This window comes from Rhinolophus hipposideros (genome assembly GCF_964194185.1).
Source record: "Rhinolophus hipposideros genome assembly, chromosome: 7".
NCBI lineage: Eukaryota > Metazoa > Chordata > Mammalia > Chiroptera > Rhinolophidae > Rhinolophus > Rhinolophus hipposideros.
The window spans coordinates 77,354,210-77,377,824 of NC_138053.1; the positions used below are offsets into that span (position 1 = coordinate 77,354,210).

A 23,615-nucleotide genomic window follows, 5' to 3' on the forward strand; every position below is an offset into this window, starting at 1 on the left:
AGTCCTGGGGTTCTTACAATTCACTGGTTTTGGTAGAAGCTGGACATGGTGACATATGCTTCTTCTTGACTTGATCCCAAGGAAGTGAGGAGGGGCTGTCCCTGGGTAGCTGGGTTCAACGTTAGGATTTCTGATTGGAAAGGAAATGGAGGGGACAGGGTGCCATTTGTAGTTCCAGGGCCAACCAGTAGGCCCTGGTCCTCATGAGGCTCATTCTTACCACCTGCCCTGCAGTCTGGGGACCTGGAGAAGGAGAGGTCAGGGGCATCACATGCGCTGACATTCCTAGCCAGGCATGCGAGGGGTGCATCTCCTCTGAAAAGTTTTGGGGTGATGACTGCATGCTTGGATGGCCAGTTGGCACCCTGCACACTCCCTCCAGGCCTCTGCTTCTCAAATTCTTCTAGTTGTGGAGAAAATGTGTCTTGTAGGAAACCTTCCACTTCATCTCTAGCTTGAATGCCATCCACCTTATGAATCTGGCAGTCAAGGAAACTTTCAGGATTGAAACTCGCATACAAATTCTGCACCAAAAAAGAGAACAGGCATTAAGAGCACACTGGAGAGACACGGCACCAAATGTTCTGTTCAGGAAAATTTCTAAAGAACTATGTTTACTTGGGAATGTCGGAGATTAACCCACATGTTCTGGCTGACTGCCTTTGGACCTTCCATGGCACCTCAGGGTCTGAAGCAACCACTGGCTGTGCCCTCCACCCTGGGGAGGCCTGGGACTTGTATCTCATTTTAGTTTCTTACCTCCAGAAGTTGCAGCTAGGATCTTACAAGGGATTCTGGTTTGGGGATGAACAAAAGACCATAACTTGAGGTTTAGCTATTCCTTATCCTTCAGTATCATTCTTGGTGGCTCCAACATAGTGATAGAAAAGCATCACACGCACTCACCTTTTTTGGTTTCTTGCACAGTTGCTCCAGAGTCTTCTTATGATCAGGGAGACTGGGCCATATGATGGGCTTAATTCTGAAATAAGAAGACATTGATAGATCAGATGCATGGCAGAGAGAGCAGGCACAGTTGATCTTTCCATTTATTCTGATCCAGGAATCAGAAGAGTGCATTTCTAGTCTTGGCTCTGCCACAGCTAGGTGGGTCATCTTGGGTAAGAGCCTTCTTTTCTCTGATCCTCAGTCCTACCAATGGAGCAGCTGGACCAGAGATTGTTTTCAGTGATCTACTCTGTGAACAAGACATAACAATGATATACTTCTGAGACAGAGCCCTGGAGAGAGGGAACAATGAGACTCGGCAATGAAGTGGTTTGGTGTAATTATGAAACTAAAATTTGCCCTGCTCCTCTACTATATAGCTGCTGTCATCTTATTCCTTGTCTCTACTGGCAGCAAACCCTTATCTCTTATTTTGGTAGAAGTGAGGAGCATTTTCTAAATTACCCAGAGACGTTGCTTTAAGGTGGTTCTTTTCAAACTGGAATCCTTGTAATTCTTGGGATACGTGGCCCCATGCTGAGAGCATCATTCCAGCGCATTACTAACTTGACTGGTATGTATCTAAAACATCATTTTTTTATGATGAAATAATCATGGCCCTATCATGAGGTAGAATGCAAAAATCCCAAGAATGCATGTACTAAAAGTCAAGACTTCAAACATATTCTGCATGTTTTCAAGGGTGCCTCTAGTTGCCCACGCATTCTGGAGGCATGGTTCCTAATCCTTTAGGAGGAAAAGTTTGGGAGGAGAGTTTGCCCTATATCCAGTTTATATATTTTCACCTCTTAGGAAATTAATTATGGAATGTCACCAATGCCTGAGGATGAGAAAAGATGTTGGGCACATAATTCCTGAAATGCCTTTGTAGTTTTCTCATCAATAAATAGGGTTAGAGTTTTGACTGTCTGGGTTCCTGCATAACCACCCTCTGATTAAAGAAATTCACCTTTTTTTCCATAACACACAGGCCAAAATGAACATCAGAGCCACACAGAAGACACTCAGCATGCTGACCATTAGTAAAACAGGATCCATCTCCCCTGAAATACAAGGATAATTCTAGGTTAACAATCATTAAGCATCAAGCAGGGGAGACTTCAAAATGCTTTGAGTTTATTTAGTACCTCAAGTCCATTTATCAATATTATTTCTTGAAAGTTGCTCTTCAGTGAACAGTATGATGTAATAGCTTTATGGGGGAATTTTGGCTTTAGTAAATTGCACTGACTTAGGTGACTGGATCTAGAATGTCTGTCACTTTAAATGTAAAATTGACCTAGCATTAAAGATACAGCGCTCCCTCCCTGACTCCCATTACCAGGAGAAAGAAGTTGAGCAGGGAATAATGAGATAGATACTCTACCCAGCAGTTTCAGCCATTTCTAGGATACGGGAGAACAGTTCCCCTCATCCCTCAGAGGGAATGTATATGTGCAGTGTGTTGAGTCCCCAGAGGCTTGCCTGAGCCACGTCCTTTGACTTTTCTGGCCATTATCACTTCCTAGACCCCCGGATATCTTCATTATTCTGGAAATGGAGGCCTGGGAGAGCCACACTAGTCTGCCAATCTGCCACCAATACAGGTATTCCCTAGAGGGGCCTTATAGACACCAGCCACTGGGATCCCAGTCTAAACTGGTAAACTGGAGGTAGTGGGTGGAGATTTGTTTCAGAATTATTAGCAGCTCCCAGGAGCATCCAGGGCGGTAACGTCCAGACAGCTACCTAACATCAGAAATTAAAGGCCCTACTTCCACTACTTCCTTGTTCTTCACAGAAAGGGAAAAGATGACAGGTCTTCTCCAAAGAAAATGTAAGAATGCCCTCAAGGGAGACATCTCTTTCATTCTCACTCACACTCACACATTTTACACATTTTTTTTTTAAATTAGAGTTTATTGGGGTGACAATGGTTAGTAAAGTTACACAGGTTTCAGGTGTACAATTCTGTAATACGTCATCTATACATCACATTGTATGTCACTCACACATTTTGACCTGCAAAGTACGATATGGGGAACAGAGACCCCAGTTATTGCTCACCTTTGCTCTCTGGAGTTTTGAAGTGGAAAATTGGACTCCATTCACTCCAGAAGCCTTGAAAATAGTCGGCCAGAGGGATGGATCGGACTTTAATCTCATACATTGCATCAGCTTGTAGCTTTTTCTGTAGGAGTGTCAGCTTTGTACTGGATAAATTCACGTGCTAAAGAACAAAAAGTGCCGCCATATTTTTAGGATGAAAAAGCTGCTACCCTGATCTCCCAATTCATTCAGGTCAAGGATCTTTAGTCTTGTGGATATTCTCTCAAATTTCTGTCATACATGTGGAGGCACCCTGACATGTGAAGGGGTCAGCGGTAGAATTTGGGGCAGAGACTTTGAGCTCATAAATTTTGCATAAAATTACTGCAAAAGTAATTGCAGTTTTTGCATTTATTTTTAACCTTTTAAACCACAATTACTTTTGCACCAACTAATATAAATGGTGCAGGAGGGCAGTGATACAATGGGTCTATTCAGGTGACTTGGGCCCTCCCATTTTGGGAGGATATAAATCACTCCCAGCCTCCCACCTTCCTTTCCACACTTCAGTCTCTTCCTTTCTCTGTCCTTTCACCTCCCAAGAGGAGATAAAAGGAAATGGTGAGATTAGTGAGCAAAAAAATCGTTTCCCTCCAGAAAGATACCATTCTACATTGTGAATAGTAATATAGAGGCAGCGGTCTCACCAACACTGTGTATTATCCTTAAGAGAACAAGAGTTCTATAGATTTTTTGAACGTAAAAAGTATGTCCCATTGTTATTTACATTTATATTCATTTGATTATTAGTTTTCATGTTTATTGAATTTATATATTTCTTATTTTGTGAAATATTTCCAAGTTTCTTGCTAATTTTTCTATTGTTATTTTTGTCTTTTTCTTGATGGCTTTAAGACTTCCTTACATATTAAAGATATCAACTATCTGTCAGTTGTAAGTGTGGCAACATAATCCTAATATTTTATTTGCCTTACAACTTTGATTATTGTGTGTACTAACATTTATAAACCTTTATTTTTATGTATTCATCTCTATCAATCTTTTGCTTTCTTTTACTGATTTTATGTTTAGAATGTTCTTCTTCATGTCAAGATTATATAAACATCCACCTATTTATTTTCTAGCTTAAAGTGTTACTTTTACATAATTTCCTTAAATTATCTTTTTTTTGTGCTTTTGTTGTTAAATGGAGGGGTTTAGGCATTTAACTTAATTTTCCCCCAGTTAACTGATTATTTTGGCACCATTTTTTTTCAAAAATCCTTCCTTTTCCCTCTGCAGTTTATTTTCTATAGGTGCATTTTTCAGATAAATAGTAGAAGAGGCCAAGATCAAGGTAGTCCAGTTTGTGTGTGTGTGTGTGTGTGTGTGTGTGCGTGTGTGTGTGTGTATAGGGGGTGATAGAAGGTGGCCTGGGGCAGGCATTAAGCTTCTGTAAGTAGCATAAAGCAGCATTCTGCAAACAAGATTGATCCTTGTCTTAGAAAGGAGAACAGTGTGGGCAAGCAGGCACTCTGTTCACCTTGAGAAAGAGAAATCTTCATCTGTTTTCTCTCCGTGTGATGTAAAAAGTACAGAAGGTAAGCCAGTGGTTTCAAAGAGACCTGAGAACCTCTGTAAGAATGTAAGAAATGTAGCATTCTACCTTTTTCCTACCTCCTCCTCCAAACAGATTGCAGGGCCAGCCATACCATTCAAACTGCAGCAAATCCTGAAGTCTAAATAACCCTCCAAATTATGAAGGGTGAAGATTTAGTGGTTATTCAAGACCTAGGGTCTCAAACTTTTTTTTTTTTTTAAGAAGAAGCAAAATACTCCTCTTCCTCTCCTCTTTTACTCCTTTATGCTACCTTCACAACTTCCATAAACCAGTTGCGACTCTGACGTGGTAACATTTTTGCCTGAGCTGCCTGTGAGAGTTGTGCTAAATGTGTTACTTGTTAAGGCCCCAAAATAAAGAGGATGGATTTGGTCTTGACTTAGATTGTTAACCCATCAACCTAATTTAGAAACATTACAAGGACAAAAAACAGAGCAAGAAAAAAAAAATCAGAGCTAGAACAGGAAGGGCCAGAGAAGATCCAGGCTTTGTGGGATTTGAAGCTTATACCCTTAGAAGCTTCTTTCAGTTAAAGATACATTTTGAACATAAAATTGTTAGGGGACCTCCACAGGTAAATGTACCTCTGGGACAATAAAATATGTAATATTAAGAAGTTTCTGTTTTATACTTTTACACATTTATATATTTTAATCTACATATATAATTTATTAAGTACATTTATATATACATCTTTATAAATTTCATAATCCATAAATGTAGTTGATCTACATACCATCCAGTCATTTTCATTTTTTTCCTGGCGGTAGGCTACCTCATGTATTAATTTTTTTACATATTTCTTTTGTAAGTGTGTTGTATTAAATGTCACCACAAAGTCATTTGCTTCCTTGCGATAGATGACTTTTAGGTCAAAAGGAGCCTCAGGTTTAACTGGAAAGGAAAAAGAAATGAGGTCAGCTTACAGAGCAGTCAAAGAAATAATTATAATTTTTAAATTTCATCTATCCTGCAAATGACAGTTGTGTTCAAAAAACCATTTCTTCTTCCTGGTTCAAAGCCTGACTACATTTCCCAGCCTCCCTTGCAGTTGGGTGTGGCCTAGTGAGCAATATGAGGTGTACCACCTCCTATCCTGGCCCAGAAACCCCACATGTGTGCCCCTATGCCTATTCCCCTTTCACCGCTCCGAGTCAGATATTTAATTAAGACAGTGGAGCCACAGGATGAAGACGCCTCTAATACTGCTTGGAGGACTGCAATTCAAAGGTTAGAAAGAAATGTGAACAAGAAATAAACTTAGAGTGTTTGAGATATCATACTTCTTAGGGCTTATTTGTTACAGCAGCTAGTGTTAATTTTAGACTAAAACACATTCTCTTTGGCTTTTGAACACTTATTATTAACTAATCCCAAGGCAGGAGTATTTAAATTTCGAGTCTTCATTATTCTAATAAGATCAGCTGTGATAAGCTGGGAACCTTGCACCTCATTTCGGCTACGTAGAAGTTGAGGGTATGCACCCTGGCTCTGGCTAGGAACTTCCGATGGGACCTCAGGCTGCCTCCTCTTCAATCTTGTTTGCATTAGCTCTAAACTTTTCTCTGGCCTCTTCCTTCTGCCTGCCTGCCTAACAGTTGCTGTTAGGATCACATGAACTTTATATGAAATGCTGTTGGAGGAAGACAGGTGTTATTTCAGGCAGAATAAACCCTGAGAAGGGTATTGAATTCCTAGAAGAGCATGTGTGTCAGGTCTCCCCATCATTGATTGGGGGCTTCCCTGTCATGGCCTCTTAGCCGATCTTTCATCTAAGCCTGGGAGGTTAGTTATCTAGGGATGGGACAGCCACTTTTCTGCATGGCTGATCTCAAATAGAGATGAGGGAACACATAAGTTAAAATCTAACCTAAACCTGTTGTTAATGAGAGAGTGTGGGTTCATCAAACTTTTACTCAGTAGACTGAGCTGGATTCTAAGCAATGTGAGCAAGCAATTGGACTTTAAGACCAATTTGCTGACCCAGTAAAATGAACCCGCATGGCGGAGTTTGGCCCACTTCTTGTCATCAGTTTCTCATAGTGGTGTCTGCCTAAGTTTCTCCTGCATTGCTTCAGAGGTACTGTAAAAAAGAGGAAGTGGCTCCTTCTTTACCCTTGGATGTCTTGTGAAAGGGGAAGTTGATCCTGTTTTACACTTATGTACACTATGAAACGGGAAGATGCTTTAAAAGGAAACAGGAGGAAAGGGGGTAGGTGTACAGAAACAGACCAACAGAGAATACTGTCAACCTTTTTATACCTGCCAAGGCAGTTCCTACCCTTCATTCAAATAATTAAGAGTCACATTCTCAACAAAACCTCTGACACTTGAGTTCCTTTTCTCATCCCCATCCCCCAAGGACTCTCAATAAAGGAAGAATTAAGGGAAGAACAGGCTAAGATTGATTATGTACCTACTACATGCCAAGTGCTACTTATGTCATGTTCCATCAACAATAACTCATCTCCGCTATGCTGATGAGGAAACTGAGTCTCAGAGAGGTTGATTCCCTTTAGTTCAGGCCCCTGTAGGATGGTATGAGGATTTAAACTCAATTCTGTCTGATTCCGATGCCCATTCTTCTTCATTTAGCTTTTGTTTCTGGATTTCATTATTTCCCACTGGCTTGTCCAGGCCCTCTCCCCACATGTCTGCCTCTAACCCAAATGGTGTCTTTGAGCACATTCGAAAAAGGTGCTCATTCCTCAAGCAACATTTTAGAAAGTTAATTTATTCTTGCACAATCCGAACAATTATATAAATTTAACCTGCAAAGAAAAGTGGGAAGGCAGGATGCTGCCCCTCTAACTTTGTTAGGGGTCCACACCTAAAGAAGCGGAAGTAAATGAGGGAGCAGGTGAGTGTAGGGGAGCTCTGGCTCCGAGGTTCAATCAGGAGCATCCAGTTTCAATTCAATTCAATAATAGTTCATGAATGACATGTCACATTAAGAACAAGAAAATGCTACTCTGAGACACACCTCTACCACCTTTTATCCTGCTTGCTTAGGGTTGCTTTCCAAAGCCCCAAGGTGCTGACACCACCCCTTTCCCAAGGGCCCATGTTGCCAGCAGTGTGTATACCCTGCCTCTCCCCATTGTCCCTCTGATGAGACATGTAAGGTTTGCAATGTGCTGGGAGGTACTGAATGTGACTGCTAAAAGCCCTGGGCATGTGAGATTTGGGGGTCAGGGTGCCACCTTCAGCCTATGGGTATGCCATGAGGGTTCACATGTTCACTCTCTGGAATGCATGCACACTGGTGTGGGTTTCTGTGTACTGGCATGGGTTTCTGTGCACTGGTGTGGGTTTCTATAGAAGGGGCTCTCTTCTGATGCTCCAGGACTCTGTCAGAAGACTGAAAATCTCTACCCTCTCTGCCTGTTCTCAGAGAACGAATATATATTTGCAGCGTAAATAGTGACCCTTTAGATACAGTGCTCTTGTACAGTGCACGACTGAACAACCATCCATAGCAGTCTAGTCTTCAAATGATCAAAACCTAGCTTGTTTGTGTTGCAAACTCAGAGATACCTTGTGGTTGTCACCCCTACCTAGACAACACTCACACTGGTGATGTCTATGTCTCTTTCCCACTACCACTGCTTTTTTACAAGATAATTGTTCACGTATGGAACTTTTGCTTTTACTCTTTATTTTACCATCTTAGTGAAACAAAGCGGAGACTAGATTCCAAGTTTCTCTTTGTTGTCTCTAATGAATATTGCTCTCATATATTTAATTTTATTTTTTGGAGGGTGAAGGGGGTTGCTGAGAATAGGGAGAGACAGAACAATAACATTGAAAACCAGCAAAGGAATTCATTTTTTCAATCACTTTAAATAGCTTTTCATACTTATATTGTTTCACCTGTAAATCTCCATAGATAGAATGCATACAAGTAGTTAGTATTCTATTGTAGTGGTATATCATAATTGCCTTAGACCTTCTCTTATGCTGGGGTATCTCTGAGGTTTTGAAAAAAAGAACCTTATTCCCCTCAGGGTCATAAATCTGTAAGTAACAGAAGAAATATTTGTGTCTATATTCCCAACCTTTCTGATTGTTTTGATTTACTTGCCTGGTAACCAAATAGTATATTGGTAATTAATATTGATTTAGAACCAGATAATTGAATGGATTTACTGATTTGTATTATTATGTATATGGATATTATGTACAGCCAAAGAAAACATGAAGATGAGCTCAACAATGCAAACTATATTTTATTTGGTATGTAATTATCATTTTTTTGGCAAAGTATAATGTGCTTATCCTAGGCCAAATCAGATTTGGCATCAATCCTCAATAATAGGCCTTTTAGAATGGTGTGATGGTCACTTCATGTGTCAACATGTTTCCCAGTTTGATCAAACACTAGTCTAAAGGTTATGTTTTTTAAAGACACAGCTAAAGTTTAAAGCAGTAGACTTTGAGTAACACGAGATTACCCTCTATAACATGGTAGACTTCATTCAATCACACAAAGGCCTTAAAAACAAAGACTGAGATTCCCTGAAGAAGAAGCAAGCCTGTTTCAACAATGCAACATAGAAACCCTGGCTGAGTTTCCAGACTGCTTAGCTCACCCTGTGGAATTTGGATGCAAGACAATATCTACTCTGACCTGAATTTTTAGCCTTCTGGCTTGCCTTACAAATTTCAGACTTGCCAGCTCCCACAATCATGTGAGCCAATATCTTCAATCTCTTTCTGGAAAGGCATATTTACTTTTAAAAATAACTTGATTATTTAGCTAAACACACTCAGAATATGGTAAGTATAGGGGGAGAAGACTACACGAAATTCAGTAGAAAGTAAGGAGGAAGGAAAGGAAAGGAAAGAAAGGTCATATATGCGTGGATGACAGGAGGTCCACTCTAGTTAGACATGTCATATATAGATGACCTCTTCTTGTGGTCTGTAGGTGCCAATCAGTGTCATTCATAGTTGAGTTTGAAGATCCTCAGAATTCCCTCACAGTAAGAGTTAATAGCGTAAGCTTCAAAACTTTCATTTCTTTTAAAAGTTATTTATATGAGAGAATTTCCTATTCTCTATTGCAAATAGCTTTCATGATTTGTCTACTTTTAAAATACAGAAAATCCAGAGAACATCAATGTCTTCAGAGATCTGAAAAATGACAACCATACCCCCATATTGTTCTTACCTATTTTCATTATCTTGATTGTTCTGCAAGTTACGATCTTTCCTCTAAGCTTCACACATATTTTGCTTTCTCCAATCAGTAAGAATTTATCTGTCTTGAGGAGATACCTCTCTTGCAGTTTATTAAAATTCAGACAACTGTTGACTGTCAGGGACTCACTGTAGAAACAAAAAGGGGATCTGTCTTAATTCAAGTAGGAGTTTCTGTATAGAATGGAATGACATCACATGTACATTTCAGTTGTTTGACTTCAACTCTGTTCACAGGTGTGTGAGTGGGTAGATGCGTGTTCAAGAGAGAGAAAGAATGAAAATAATGTAGCTTTTTGCTGCCTTTATTATCTGATGATTTACTCAGGCATTAGATGCAACTGAACCTTTCGTAGTCAAAGCATGTTCATGAAAATAATGGAAAATTCTTATTTTTTAATAATAATTTAATAATTGGTCACTGAAAAACAAATGCTTTGTTTAAATCGAAGGGAATCGTGTTTTTTGATGTCTTATAGGAATAAATCGAAGTAATAAAGCCTGTAAAAAAAATTGACCAAAAAAGGGTTAAAGGAAATGATAAAATAGTCTAAAAGATGATATAGGTAAAACCACATATATTTAATGGATAATTTAGGGCCACAATAATTTTTACTGTGCTCCACTTTTAACTCATCAACAGATTTAAAAAAAAAAACAAATATTATAACATTATTGTGACATTTATAAGGTATGTAGATGTAAACATATGACAACAATTGTGCAAAGGATAGGATATGATAATTGGAACAATATTGTTGCAAATTTCTTATATTTTACATCAAATAGTACCACATTAAATCAAAATAAACTGTGATAAGGTTGAATATCTTTAGAGCAATTACTAAAAAGAGATAGTGCCCAAATGTGAAAATAAGGAAAAAATTGAATATTTCAATTGCTCCATTTATTTCAAAGAAATTAAATTTATTCTTAATAAATAATCCTACAAAAAAAACCCCAAAACTCTACCAACAGATGGTTATATGCTGGTAAACTCTGTCAAATATATAAGAAATAATGCCAATCCCACACAAATTCTTCCAGAAAACAGAGGAGAAATGGACCCTTCTCAACTTATTTTATGAAGTTAGCTCAACCCTGGTACCAAAAGCTGGCAAAAAAACATTACAGAAAAGAAATTTACAGATAAATGTCCCTGAAGAACGTATATGCAAAGTTCCTCAAGAAAATATTAACACATTGTTGCTAATACATAGTGAAACGTAAGATGTACCCCAGAATATCAAGATAGGTTCAATAAAGATCAATCAATACAATTCACATTAACAGAATAAAATACATAATTTGATCATCTCAAGTGATGCAGATAAAGCATTTGATGAAATTCATCATCCCTTTATGATAAAAACTCTCAGTAGACAATTAATAGGAGGACACTTCCTTAACCTGACAAAAGACATTTACAGTCTATAGTTAATATTCTTAATGGTGAAATTGGGAATATTTTTCCCTAAGATAAAGATAAGACAGGGATACCCATTTTCACCATTAATTTTCAACAGTATGCCTAGTCAGTGCTAGACAACAGAAACAGATAAAAGTCACCTAGATTGGAAAGGAAGAAAAAAAGACTCCTTTATTTGCAGACAATGTTTGTTCACATGGAAAATAATAAAGATTCTCCAATACAATTATAGGAACTCATCACTAAATTGATGAATTCACTAAAGTGAATTCAGGTCGTTGTACAAAAGTCAATTATATTTCTATAGGCTAGTGTCAAACAATTAGAAAACTGATTTTTAAATTAACAGCATCATTTATGATAGCAATAAAAACACAAAATGCCTAGAAATAAAATTAATAAACGATGTTTAAGGCCTTTGCAATGGAGATTTCAAAACATTTCTGAAAGCTATGAAAAGCGATCTAAATAAATGAAGAGCTACATTCATGAATGAGCAAATTTAGTCGTAAAAAGATGGAAAATTTCCCCAAACTGGTATATATAATGTGAATCAAAATCTCTGCAGGATTTTTAAAAAGTTGACAAACTGATTCTAAAATTTATGTGGGAATACAAAGAATAGACAAAGCAACATTGAAAAAGCAGAACAAATATGAAAGATTCGGTACACTTGATTTCCAACGTACTACAAAGCTATAATAGCAGAAAAAAAGAGCCTGTGTGTAATAGAAAAATCCTTTACTACCTGAAACACAGAATGTGTGTTGGTTTTCTTTGGTGAATTGGATGTGTGTGCACTTATCTCTGCATGTGCCCAAGTGAGCCCTTTGCATGATCATGCCTGGACCCTGAACAGAAAGAACACGTCTGTGTGGCTTGAGGTGAAATGGGCATGGAGTTAAAATATGAGAATACCCCACGTGTAGATTTAGAATTTCACCTCTGGCCTGCTGTGGTCTTCGAGTGACTGATTAAGCTCCATTTAAGTTTACTAATTGGCTAAATATGTTTGTTATTTGTGTGACATTCCTTAAAATTATCCTCCCCGCCAAAATATTGCTTTTTCATAACATCTTTTAGGGCTATGTGGTTGTTCTGGCTGTGTGTGTGTGTGTGTGTGTGTGTGTGTGTGTGTGTGTGTGTGTGTGTAGTTTTTAGAGAATGTGTTCCTTTTTGGGCTAGATGGGTTTTCCCACTTCAAGTAAAGAAAAAGTTAAAAGCCAGTATTTAAGGTAAGCTAGATGGATAACGAGGAGCAAACTTGGGAGCAGTATCAGATGGAAAATTTTGAAGATGGCAACACTATCATGATTTGAGGAATAAGGTAAAAAAGAGGGAGAATTGGAGTAGGATCCCATTTCTAAATTTCAGGTAAACATGTGATTGGATAATGGCTTTTAGTTCAATCACTGAATTTAGAATATAAGTAAAGTATGTGTGGAATATTCAGCTATAGATCCGTAACAGATAGTAAATTCCTGGTACTGCTGGAAGTTTAAGAAGACTCTAAAATGGTATGCTCAGTTCATTTCCAATTTTGGGGGAATGAGATTAATGAGCAACAAAAAATGAAGATCATCATTTGGCTAATCTTACAAGCCTGGGCATCCTTTTAAGGACTCTGAACTCCAGGAGCTTCTGTATGTGTGTGTGCAGTAGGGAAGGTGGGGGGAAGGTACCCCATGCAAGGGAGACTAAGATAAAACTGTGGCCTACAATCCATAACCTTGCATTGTATCACTAACCCTGGCTTCAGGTGATTGGGGGGAAATCAGGGTTCCCCCATGAGTAGTTCAAATCAATTCAATCCAATTCATTTCAATTCACTTAATTAAATTAAAACAATTTACTTGGTTGCTAACTATGTATTGCTAGATTTAGGAATGTTGTAAGACTACACGGTCTAACACAGCCTCTATCCCATGTGGTTACTGAATACTGGAAATATGGCTAGTCCAGATTGAGATGTGCTCTTAATATGAAATACACACCCAAATTTGAAGATTTAGTATGCAAGGAAGAAGGTAAAATATCTCATCAATACTTTTTGTTCATGTGGATTACATGTTGAAATGATGCTATTTTGGATATATTAAGTTAAATAAAATATTAAATAAAATTTAGGTTAAATAAAATTATAAAATTAATTTTACCTATTTTGTTTCTTTTTTAACTGTGGCTACTAGAAAATTTAGAATTGCTATCTGGTTCACGCATTTGTGGATCACATTGTATTTCTGTTGGATAGAGTGATTCTAGGGCGTTTCAGCGAAGGAGTATCCAAGTAGTACTTTAGGCTAACAAATCTGACCCTGTAAGACCTTCCCTGGGGACATCAACCCTAAGCCACTCACACACATGCCCTCATTCTGAAAATAGGGAAAGACTGCCGGGAACCATAGCACTCGATTCCTTATCCCAGGTTCACCTTCCTTAATGTCCTGCAATCTTGTATAATTTAGTGTGATGGTGAAACAGATACTTAAATGGAAATAATAAAAACCAAACCAAAACTAAACAAAACACTATAGCTTTTATTCCTCATTTGGCCCCAAAAGACAGAATCTATCCGAAAAACATGGAACAACTTTGAAAGTTAGCGTGGTTTACTGTAAAAGAACTGCATTAACAACAACACTTGACAGATACTGCTAGCAAAGTCTAGAGTATGAGTTAGATTTCGCAAGGTGTAGCCTGTGATGTTGGTGGTAATTGGTGAAAACAAAAAATGACATATTTGAAGTGGTATCTGTAGGCGGTACATGGAAATGACTATGGTGCCCCCAAGAATGTGGAAATAAACTCAACCTAAATATTTTCATTGTGGAAAAGAAACCCAACCTAACCAGCTAATATAGCACTCTGTTTAAGTGGGTTTAATTTGAGATACGTTGTCTGCTCTGAACCTAGGAGTTCCTCCAAATGGCCCTTAAAGTTTAGGTACCTTTATAAAATGGCTACTCTCCAGAAACATCACGACCTACTAAGGAGTTCCTATTTATTGTTTCACACTGAAAACATGTCTTAAAACAATTCCTTTCTAGTGAAGATATCTGAATCCAATTGGAAAACCCAAATGAAGGTTATGGATAGATTAAAACATGGAAGGAAATATCAAGAGACTTGTTAAAGGAAGTGGGCAAGTTTGTACAAGTGGGCAAGGAAGTGGCAGGTGCCATGTGAGTGAAAGTGGACAGAAAGGTCAGCCTCGGCCTCCCCAAGAAAAACCACAGTGATGACTGCTGCCCAATAGCCAGCTGTTGAAGAACCCGAAGTCAAACCTCTGCGTTGGAAGGGGTTTCGCCCATAAAATGACCGCATTGTTGGAGTTGTTTGGCTGTTTTAGTGCAGTCTAACTGCAGCGTACATTCTAGACATGGTAGGTTCCTGTTCTCTTGACATATTTGATTCCTGGAAAGTGTATTATAGAAGTGAACTGACAGAGGCTGATGGAGAACACACTGTGGAATTCAAGTCCAAGACCATGTTTACCCCGTGACTGCAGCAGGAATCACTGCGTGAACAGATGTAGGAAGCTCTTGTAAATTAATGTAAGACATGGAATTCGAGGCTTATCTAGATTCTAGATTGTGGTGGGTTGGCTGAGTACGGAATTTAAGAAGCCTCTTTTACTACTGGTGGGTCTTGACTCACTTTCCTTACGAAAGTGAGGAACTAAAATCAGGTCATCTGTTAGACATTTGGAAATAGTCACAAGTCAGAATTTCATGTTAGAGTATTTTTTTAAAAATCACCAGAGATAGGAACCCTCAGCAAAAAGAGATGATTTGTGGAGGAGGGAGAAGATAAATCTCTCTGAGCTCTTTACCAAGCTTTCAAAACAGAGACTTTCTCTTTTTGTTTGCCTTTTCTCTGAGGCCTCATGAAACCAGGAGCCAATTTATTCCTGCGGGTTTTTGAAAAATTGAAGGTATCTAAAGTCAAACTGTGCCAAGAAGGTAGAAGTTAAACCTATATTCATAGATTTTTGACTTAATGGCTCTTTTTCATTACTTGTTACATACCGGATGTGTCTTTTAATTAAATTATTAAAGCATTAAATTATTTAGTCATCACAATCCCCCCTCTCAGGTAGTATATCTCATTAACAGGTGAAGAAACTGCAGCATAGATAAGTTACATAACTAGCTCTAGGTTAAAAAGCTAGTGAGTGCTGGTATTGAAATTAAAAACCAGGCAACTCTGCTCCAGAGTATAACTTGAAGACATGAGATCATGTCATGTTAGGCAAAAAGAGTTTTTAGGAGGAGCGTCCTAGGAGAAGTAGGAGTTAAGTTCTGCTATGAAGTCAGGAGAGATGTGGCCTCTCCCAGATCCATGCCATCGTTTGGCTGCAGCAGCAGGACCTGAAAGATGAGTTGCTTTGCATGAGTCTTTCAGTGAAGGACAAGGAGTTCCAGAAAGCTTTTGGAATTCACTCGATTGTAATATTTGATAGTTAGCCCCCACACTCCTTCCTTTGCCACTGTGGCTACACAGCACACAGAAAGGGAGACAATGGATTTCTAAGCACCCACTGAAGCCACCTTTCCTCACCATATTTCAAATTCCAGATTGGTGCTCTTGACATCCGGGTCATCAAAAGCACAGTTTATCAAGTGCTGGGATCCATTCACTTCCAACTGACTGTAGCAGGAGAATGAGTAGTCATCTGGTTCTGCATCTTCAAAGTCTCCTAGAGAGGAACAAACCTGCAGCTGTTAATGAAACACAGAAGTGCATCTTTTGAAATCTGCAGCGACTTTAATGAAATGGCAGCCTTTGGGGGAAGGCATAACGAAGTGATTATAGTTTCTCTAAAGAAGAAAAGGCCAAGGGCAAAGACAAGAAACAGTTTTCCCAAAACAAAAACTAAAATCAAAAGAAAAAACAAAAGAAATCCAAACTGAAACAAAACCTAATGAGCACAGATCTTTCTAATAGAAAAATAGTCATCACAATTAATAAAAAACCTCCAAATATTTCTAAATATTTCTGTCATTGGGTTAGTGCTTTAGAGATCTAGAATGATACATGAAACACAGTTTTTCTTTTATTCAAGTGACAATTTCTTCTGTTAGTTTGACATTTCAAGTGTGAGGTTTTTTATCACCATTATTCATATGCTACCTAGTCAAGTCTTTGACTTTATTACTGAGCTTCATGTTTTCCCTCCGAAGTGTTTTTTTGAATGAAGGAAGATGATAGCGGTCTTATAGTCAGAAGTTCACTTTTTTAAGGGGTAGCTTTCCCTTGCCTAAATAGTGTCCCAAATAAAAGCACCATTAATTATCTCCATTGTGTGGATATTTATTTAAGGCACTTGGCCTTACGCTACTAACCGAGGGAAATGTGGTTAGTAAAAAATTAGATCCGAGGAGACTTAGATCTGGTGGACCTTCCCATAAATCTTATAGATGCTGCTTCTGTGCTTGTTGGTCTTCTATAGATACTGTATCTTATAGATGTTAGCAAATTCTGGAAGCATGTGGGGGAGCAGGAATTTTTTGCTGTCACTTTTGGAAAGTACTATCTGTCACCGATAGTATTCTATTTCTTAAGCTGGGTGGAGGCTGCTACGTTTAAATAGATATTTTGTGTGTATGTTTCACAATATTTAATAGAGAAAAATCTGTCAGCAAGTATACTTCGACTGGGACCTGAGAAAATCTAGAGTAATCAAAGTCATTCTCAGAAGGCTCCTGTGTGAGCCTATGACTGCCTTTAGGTCCACCAGTACTAGAAATTAGATATTTCTAGGGCTTTATATTGGATACAAAACATACTAAAGTTAAATCCCACTGGAGTGTCCCAAAGGTCATGGGGTATACAAACAGCATCATCTTTATTTAAATAACCCAGTAGGTTGTGGGAAAGTTAGTAAAGCTGATTGTGAGTGGCCCAACGAGTTGAGTGACAGCTTGGTTCAGTCAAAGCAAAAAATCTCCAAAAGCCACATCTAGACAAGAGCTGTGGGCACCGCTTTTTCATTCTTGTCTTCTAATTTAATTTGAAGACACATCCTGTGAACATTCCTAGAATCCATCCAGCTCTCAATTCTGCTCCCAGCAAAGGCTCCTTGTGTAATTTCAATAGGGTATGGCCCTCCTCCTGATGACAGCTTTACGTAATGAGGGTCAGCCCACCATTTAGAGTTCACATTTCAGCATGTTCATTTCTAATCTTACAGACTTACATCTTGGTCCCTAAAAGCATTTCTCAATGGAATGGTTCTGGGCAGTTTTAGCTTGCCCTTACATGGCAGCCCTCACACTGTCTTGACATATTCTCTTCTTTGGACCTTCTACCCATCCTTATACAACAGAACCTATATTTGGATTTAGACATCCACGGATAAGCTTTGTCTCCCAAGTACTTCAACATACAAAGTAAGTCAAAGAGAGAACGGTATAGGAGATGCTGGAAGCAGAAAAAACACTCCAACCGCCCTCAGCCATCTAGTCTGACGAAATGAGCTTGATGCCTATTCTCATCTAATGTGCAAGCCACTGGTCGTGCAATGAAGCAGTTCATTGGTTTTTCAGCAGGTATTACTGGGAAAATCCCCTTCAACAAATTACAAAGAGAATGTTATCCCTGATCTAAGCTGGAAAAGTTAGAATAGTATACACAGTGGTTAAGACCCCCAGCACCGGAATTGGACAGATGCGGGTTTCAATCCTGGTTATTTTGCTTTGCAGTTGTGGTCCTCTGTCAGGGACTCCACCTCTTTAAGCCCCAGTTGTTCTGATATGTAAATTCATGTTTTTATGAGGAACCACTGAACAATTACAAAGAATTAGCTTAAAACACAGTAAACACTCAATAAAGGTTAGCTATGAGTACTGTCATATTTTTCAAGAAACAAGGAATGAAAAGGTAAAAATCAGAATTCTAATTCTAAGAACATGAACATGAGACTTTGGGGCTCCTTTGAAAAAAAGTTCTGTGTCAAAGGTTTTATTAGTACTATGGCTTTGACATTACACAGAGCTTTTGAACAGTGAGTTAACCTACTATTTTTCCAATGCTCACTATCAAAGCATATTTTTCCATAAAAATTTAGTTTTTTTTGAATGTGCATTGTAGACAAGGTCATGTGGTTTAGAAGTCTTCCTACCGAAAGGAATTAGTTGATTAAGAGTAAGTGGTTTGGACTTTTTAAAAGTAGCCCTTTCTCCTCTTGATTGTCCTTGTGGTTATCAAAGAGCTAACGTATCTTTCAACAAACAGCAACTGATTATTTTACACCCCACACGGGGTAGTATTTTGATGTGATCATGCTGATGGGTAGCTACAGATCTCATTAAAAAAAATCTGAAATTTAGAACGTTGAAGTGAAAACTCAGCTTTTCATTAGAATTTTTATTTCTTTTCAAAATAGTATAACCACCAGGGAGAAATAGAGGGAATATATCATACTCCAAAAAGTAAGGTTTATGTGTTTCCTGCCAAGTGTCTCTTGTGCAAACACAAGGCAACATTTCCCATGGAGTGATGAGCATCCCCCATAAAGTGATTCATACATGGTCACAGGGTGAAAAATGTCAAACTTACAGCAATTCCTGTAATGAAAATATTCTAGGGATTTCCATCCTTGGTAGTTACATGATTTAAATTATCTACGCTGAGTCATTTGGCTGATGTGTCTGATGTCTTTGATAGGAAAATACTTTTTAACTCTTAAAGTGAAAGAATTTAATTTTCAGGAAGAAATTGGTGGTCTGACTTCTCAGGTAGCTCCTGTTGCTGCTGCTTTACAGTTGTCTACAATTTGGTTGTAATTACAAGGTATTTACTAAGCATCTGCTTCTAAGTACTAAGTCTTTTGAAGATCTCAGAATTATTATATGACAGTAAATTTATTGATATGGAGATGATTAAATATCTTCTAATGAGACAGCTCACTCAAATCTTTATTCAATTAGTCACTAAGAATCTCACCTGAATCCATCAAAACTAAAGTATTTTGAAGAAATTTTCAAATATGCACTGAATGTCAACTGTGATCTACACACTCTTAGGTGCTGGGGATTTAGCAATGTTAAATGCAGACAAAGATTTTGGTTCTGGATGCTATTTTATCATAAAAGTTATGCTTTTGGGACCTCCTGGAAAGCTAAACAAAACAAATGTAGTTTCATTTCTTAACAAGGTATAAGCAACAAGCACAACCATTGCATCTATGTTGTACAATAGACAACGACCAATATTAAGATTCACATTTGGAGAGTCAAATGCATTTCTTCTTGACAATTCTAAGACTTTACAAACCACCCTCAGTACAGTCCCCCAGACCCCTGCCCTGGTGGTTAGAACATACAGAATGATCAAATATGTAGTAAGTTCTCAAACTCCATGCCAAACGAGTACTCGGCTCAAGTCCGTTAGGGATCTGAGCAACCTAAAGCATATGCCAGAGATAATCTGAAATCCCAAAGAAAACTTAGAAATGACTCACCATTCTGTGCATAGCCACTTTCTCCAGAAACGACTTGAAGTAAATAGAAAACCATACCAAAAGCCGTACCTAGAATTGTCATTCTGATAGTGAGAAAAAGAGAACAGGCGTGTGAGCCCATGTGTAGGAATGAATGAGAGAGAGAGAGTGCATGCGAGAGTGAGAGAGACAGACTTAAATCTATAGCTTATGGCTTTCTACTTGTTTAACCACAGACAGGGGGAAGTATAAACACAGCAAAAAAAGAAGGCATGTGCCAGAAACAGGAAGTCAGAGTAAAAGTATTGCTGCTGTAAGCAGAGATAGAGGAAATGAAGGGATAGACCATTTGAAATTATTATACCTCTTTGGTATTCCTGGAAGCTCCCAAACTTTCTGTGCTCATTTCAGAGTAATGTGGTAGATTTAAATCCAGACTCAGACTATTTCAGACTAGAATGTGAATAGGGCACACTTTAAAATAATCATGAGACACAAATCAAACTTACAAAACTAACCAATTGGTTGTCAGTGTAAGTTTTGCTTTAAAGTAAGATTCCGCCCTTAATGAAGTAATTTGTTGTAGGTGTGTTAATTAGTTCAATCTCTGAACATAGGAAGTTTTGAAAGAAGAGCTGTTTTGTTTTCTTTGTAGCCCTAAGAGTTACTTATACCTCATCCCTCACAGTTGGCAGTCAAGAATTATTATTATTTTTTTTTAATTAAAGTGTATTGGGGTGACAATTGTCAGTAAAGTTACATAGGTTTCAGTTGTACAAAGAATTATTTGTTTAATTTAAGAGTTGACAGACTATGGCCGAGGGGCCAAGTTTGGTCCACCACCTGTTTTTGTAAATAAAGTTTTATTGAAACTTGGCTGCTTTTATGCTACAACAGCAGAGTTGAGTAGCTGAGACAAAAACTGTATGGCACACAAAGTAAAATCTTTACTATATGGCCCTTTATGGAAAAAGTCTGCCGATCCCTTCTTTAATGGTTAAAATAGTTATTTTCTCCATGGATTTAAAATATGATTCTATTTGCAAAAATCTGATTGCTGCACAACTTTTCAGGAACATGTGGTCCATAGAAACCACATTAGTACCGATATGCGTATATGGGGCAGAAACCTGAGTCAATGACAGATAATTCAGACTCTCCCTACACTTGTCAACCAATCAAAATTGTTCTCACCATGGCCTCATGGTTAAAGTAGTGATATTTGTTAAGACTGGCTGACCTCTTGGTAATTGCTGAATTTTTGTCTTTGATTATTAGTGTTTGGAGGCAGAGGCTGAGAGGGATTCTGTCATTAACAGACAGAAACGGCTCCTGAAGGACATACTTCTGCTCATTCGATGAATAATCTAAACTGGATTTAGGCCATGAAACTTGTGCTTCGCAGGGGCTGTCTTTTGGGGGGAAAAAAGCCACAAGACTGCAATTATAAGGTAATGAGGACAGAGATGCCGAGTAGACAGTGAATTACAAGGTTCTGTTTGATTTATTGTTATTGGGTAGAATTGATCCTACGGGCCTGTAAAAATGGTTACATTAACAAAGATTATGTCCCCTAGAGTATAAAGCAGAGTCTGAAAGCTGAGTGCATTAGCTTGTCTCTGTATGACAGATATATGACGAGCTCATAAAATGAGAAAAGAGGACGTGCGGCATTTGTACCAGGCTTTGGGAAGCCCTCTTCCCTGTTGAGGCAGGTCCGGTGGCAGAGATGAGGTGCCCTGTTTGTGATGTCACACTCCGGACTACAAGCTCAACGGATATTTCAGAACAAGAAGACAACTGAATGGGACATAATCTTTCTTCTCCATCTGCGGAGACCTTCTTTTGGCATTTTCAAATATCTTCCAAACTGAATAAAGAATGACAATTTGGTGCATCAGATGATAATTTGTGTTTTTTCTAATCTTGTTTGGAAAGCTTAGTTAGAAAATCAGAAGCCTGATTCACAAAACTTGGTAGGTTTTGTACATTGCGCTGAATATCCTTTCAAGAAAGCTATAATTATAAGTTTTCATGAACTAAATAAGTGTTCAAGGAAAATCACAAATTATATCTATCACCAACTCAGAGCTCATGAATTGCTCACAGATTTTCGCTCCGTGGGTGAGTAATTGGGTCATGTCTCTTTAAATACTCTTGTTTATCATTTAAGTGGACTATCATTTTGATTGTATCTCTTTCCTTTAGTTGTGAAGATGTAAAAGAACAAAGCCAAGACACAATATTTTGGTACAACATGTGCTAGTTTGCTCAGGGGATTTCCACTGGTGCGCTTGCTCTCTTTGGGTGGGGCAGGAGATACCGAAGGACCTCAGAGAGAAATCTAGATGAAGCGTGAGGAACTCAAAGAAATGAGAAGGCTCATTAGTCCTTCTAGAAATGGCGGGGGTGCCTTCTCCACTTTCCTCACCCAGGGCTTGTTAGTACTTCAGAAATTTAAATAAGCTGAGGAAGAAGCCCCTCACTCCATCTGTCCCTCAAATGCGACACATTTACTATATTGCTTTGTCATTACTGTCCATGAGAGAAGTGGAGAGATAAGAAAAGCAGATCAGAAATACGCTCAGGACTCCTGAGCCTCCAACTGAGAAATCAGGATCCGAGCACGGGACAGTTGGGCAAAGCAAATCCTTTGAGGTGGCAGTTTGGTTGGAGCATCTTTTCTACTCTCCTCGCTTCCTTTCATCATGACTTTCTCTTCTCTCTTTTATATGTTGTGTTCTCTTAGTTTCATGAGTTGCTATAACGTGCTGAATCATAAAAAACGAAAGGCACTTGAGTGTGTCTCATGTACAACAGAACACAATGACCTGGTAAGACTACCAGTATCACTCGGTCATGTCTCTCCTTTCTTCTTTTTTTTTTTTGCGGTGTCTACTTGTTAAAGAGACAAAGCACATAAGGAAGATTGTCTCTTTATTAAATAAAGATTAAATAAATAAAGATTATCTCTTTATTTTCATAGTGTAATAAGTTATGTTTCCTTTATATGACTGGTAGAGGCCAAACGAGCTCAGATAAATGACCTTTTAGCTAGATTTGAGATTCCGGAATGTTCGAGTTGGAGGAATGTATACACTCGGCTCGCTTGCTTATTGTTCGTTGACTTGGTAAAAGTCCACCACAGGAAGTACCATGTTTTCTCTCTTTTTCTCAATCAGTTAAGGACAAAAATTTTCCTGGGCAAATTCAGGCTGAACATCTGAACTTCTTGTTAAGCCTTACAATCTGGACTCTTCTCTTAGGAATAGAAATTTCATTTCCATCCTTGACAGAAATTATAAAGTTAGTGGGACAAATACCAATGCATTATCTCTTTCAGCACCCTTGGCTAACACAACGTTTCAAGCGCAAAAGTATTTCCCTGAGTCAGTTTTTAGATGACACTTATAAAAACAGCCCTTCAAATATTTAGTAATTTGTCCTGAATGAGAAAGATTTCAAAGTTATTCACCTTGAGATTGAATTTTGAAGGACAATAAATTGAAACAACAAAAACTACACAACAGTAATAATAATGGGCAATATCTGTTGCTATAAGAATATCCTGGGTAAAATCTGATGTTTGAAAAACACTCATAATGTGTTCCAAAACACATTCTGTGAAATCTGTATTAACTGCTCCTCCTTCTATTATCACTTACCTTCTTTAATTAACAGATTTTATCCATAACATGGAAAACAACCTTCTGCTGGTAAAAAGAAATCCAGGCCAGCTCATAGAGTGACTGGGGACCACCAAGAACTATGGGAAAAGAGAAAAACAATCCAAGTTTGTCAGGTAGGTGAGGCTGGCTGTAGGGAAGCCTAGTCTTGCTCTAGTCCTCAATGAATTGTCTTTAGTATTTTATCAGCGTGTGCTGAGTCAGTCTCTGGGGTTCTCAGGGGGAGTCCCAGCATCG

General features: G+C 38.3%; 1 protein-coding gene across 1 annotated transcript; it reads right to left on the reverse strand.

Annotated features, from left to right (window-relative positions):
• Nucleotides 1-20: 20 nt before the first annotated feature.
• Nucleotides 21-19,834, reverse strand: IL7R (interleukin 7 receptor; the record flags this gene model as incomplete). The annotated part of the gene is made up of 8 exons (XM_081053838.1): nt 21-524; nt 907-982; nt 1,919-2,012; nt 3,016-3,178; nt 5,355-5,512; nt 9,792-9,949; nt 15,810-15,948; nt 19,714-19,834. 8 exons carry the CDS (start codon nt 19,832-19,834, stop codon nt 21-23), a joined length of 1,413 nt encoding a protein of 470 aa, XP_080909964.1.
• Between the last annotated feature and the right edge of the window lie 3,781 nt (nt 19,835-23,615).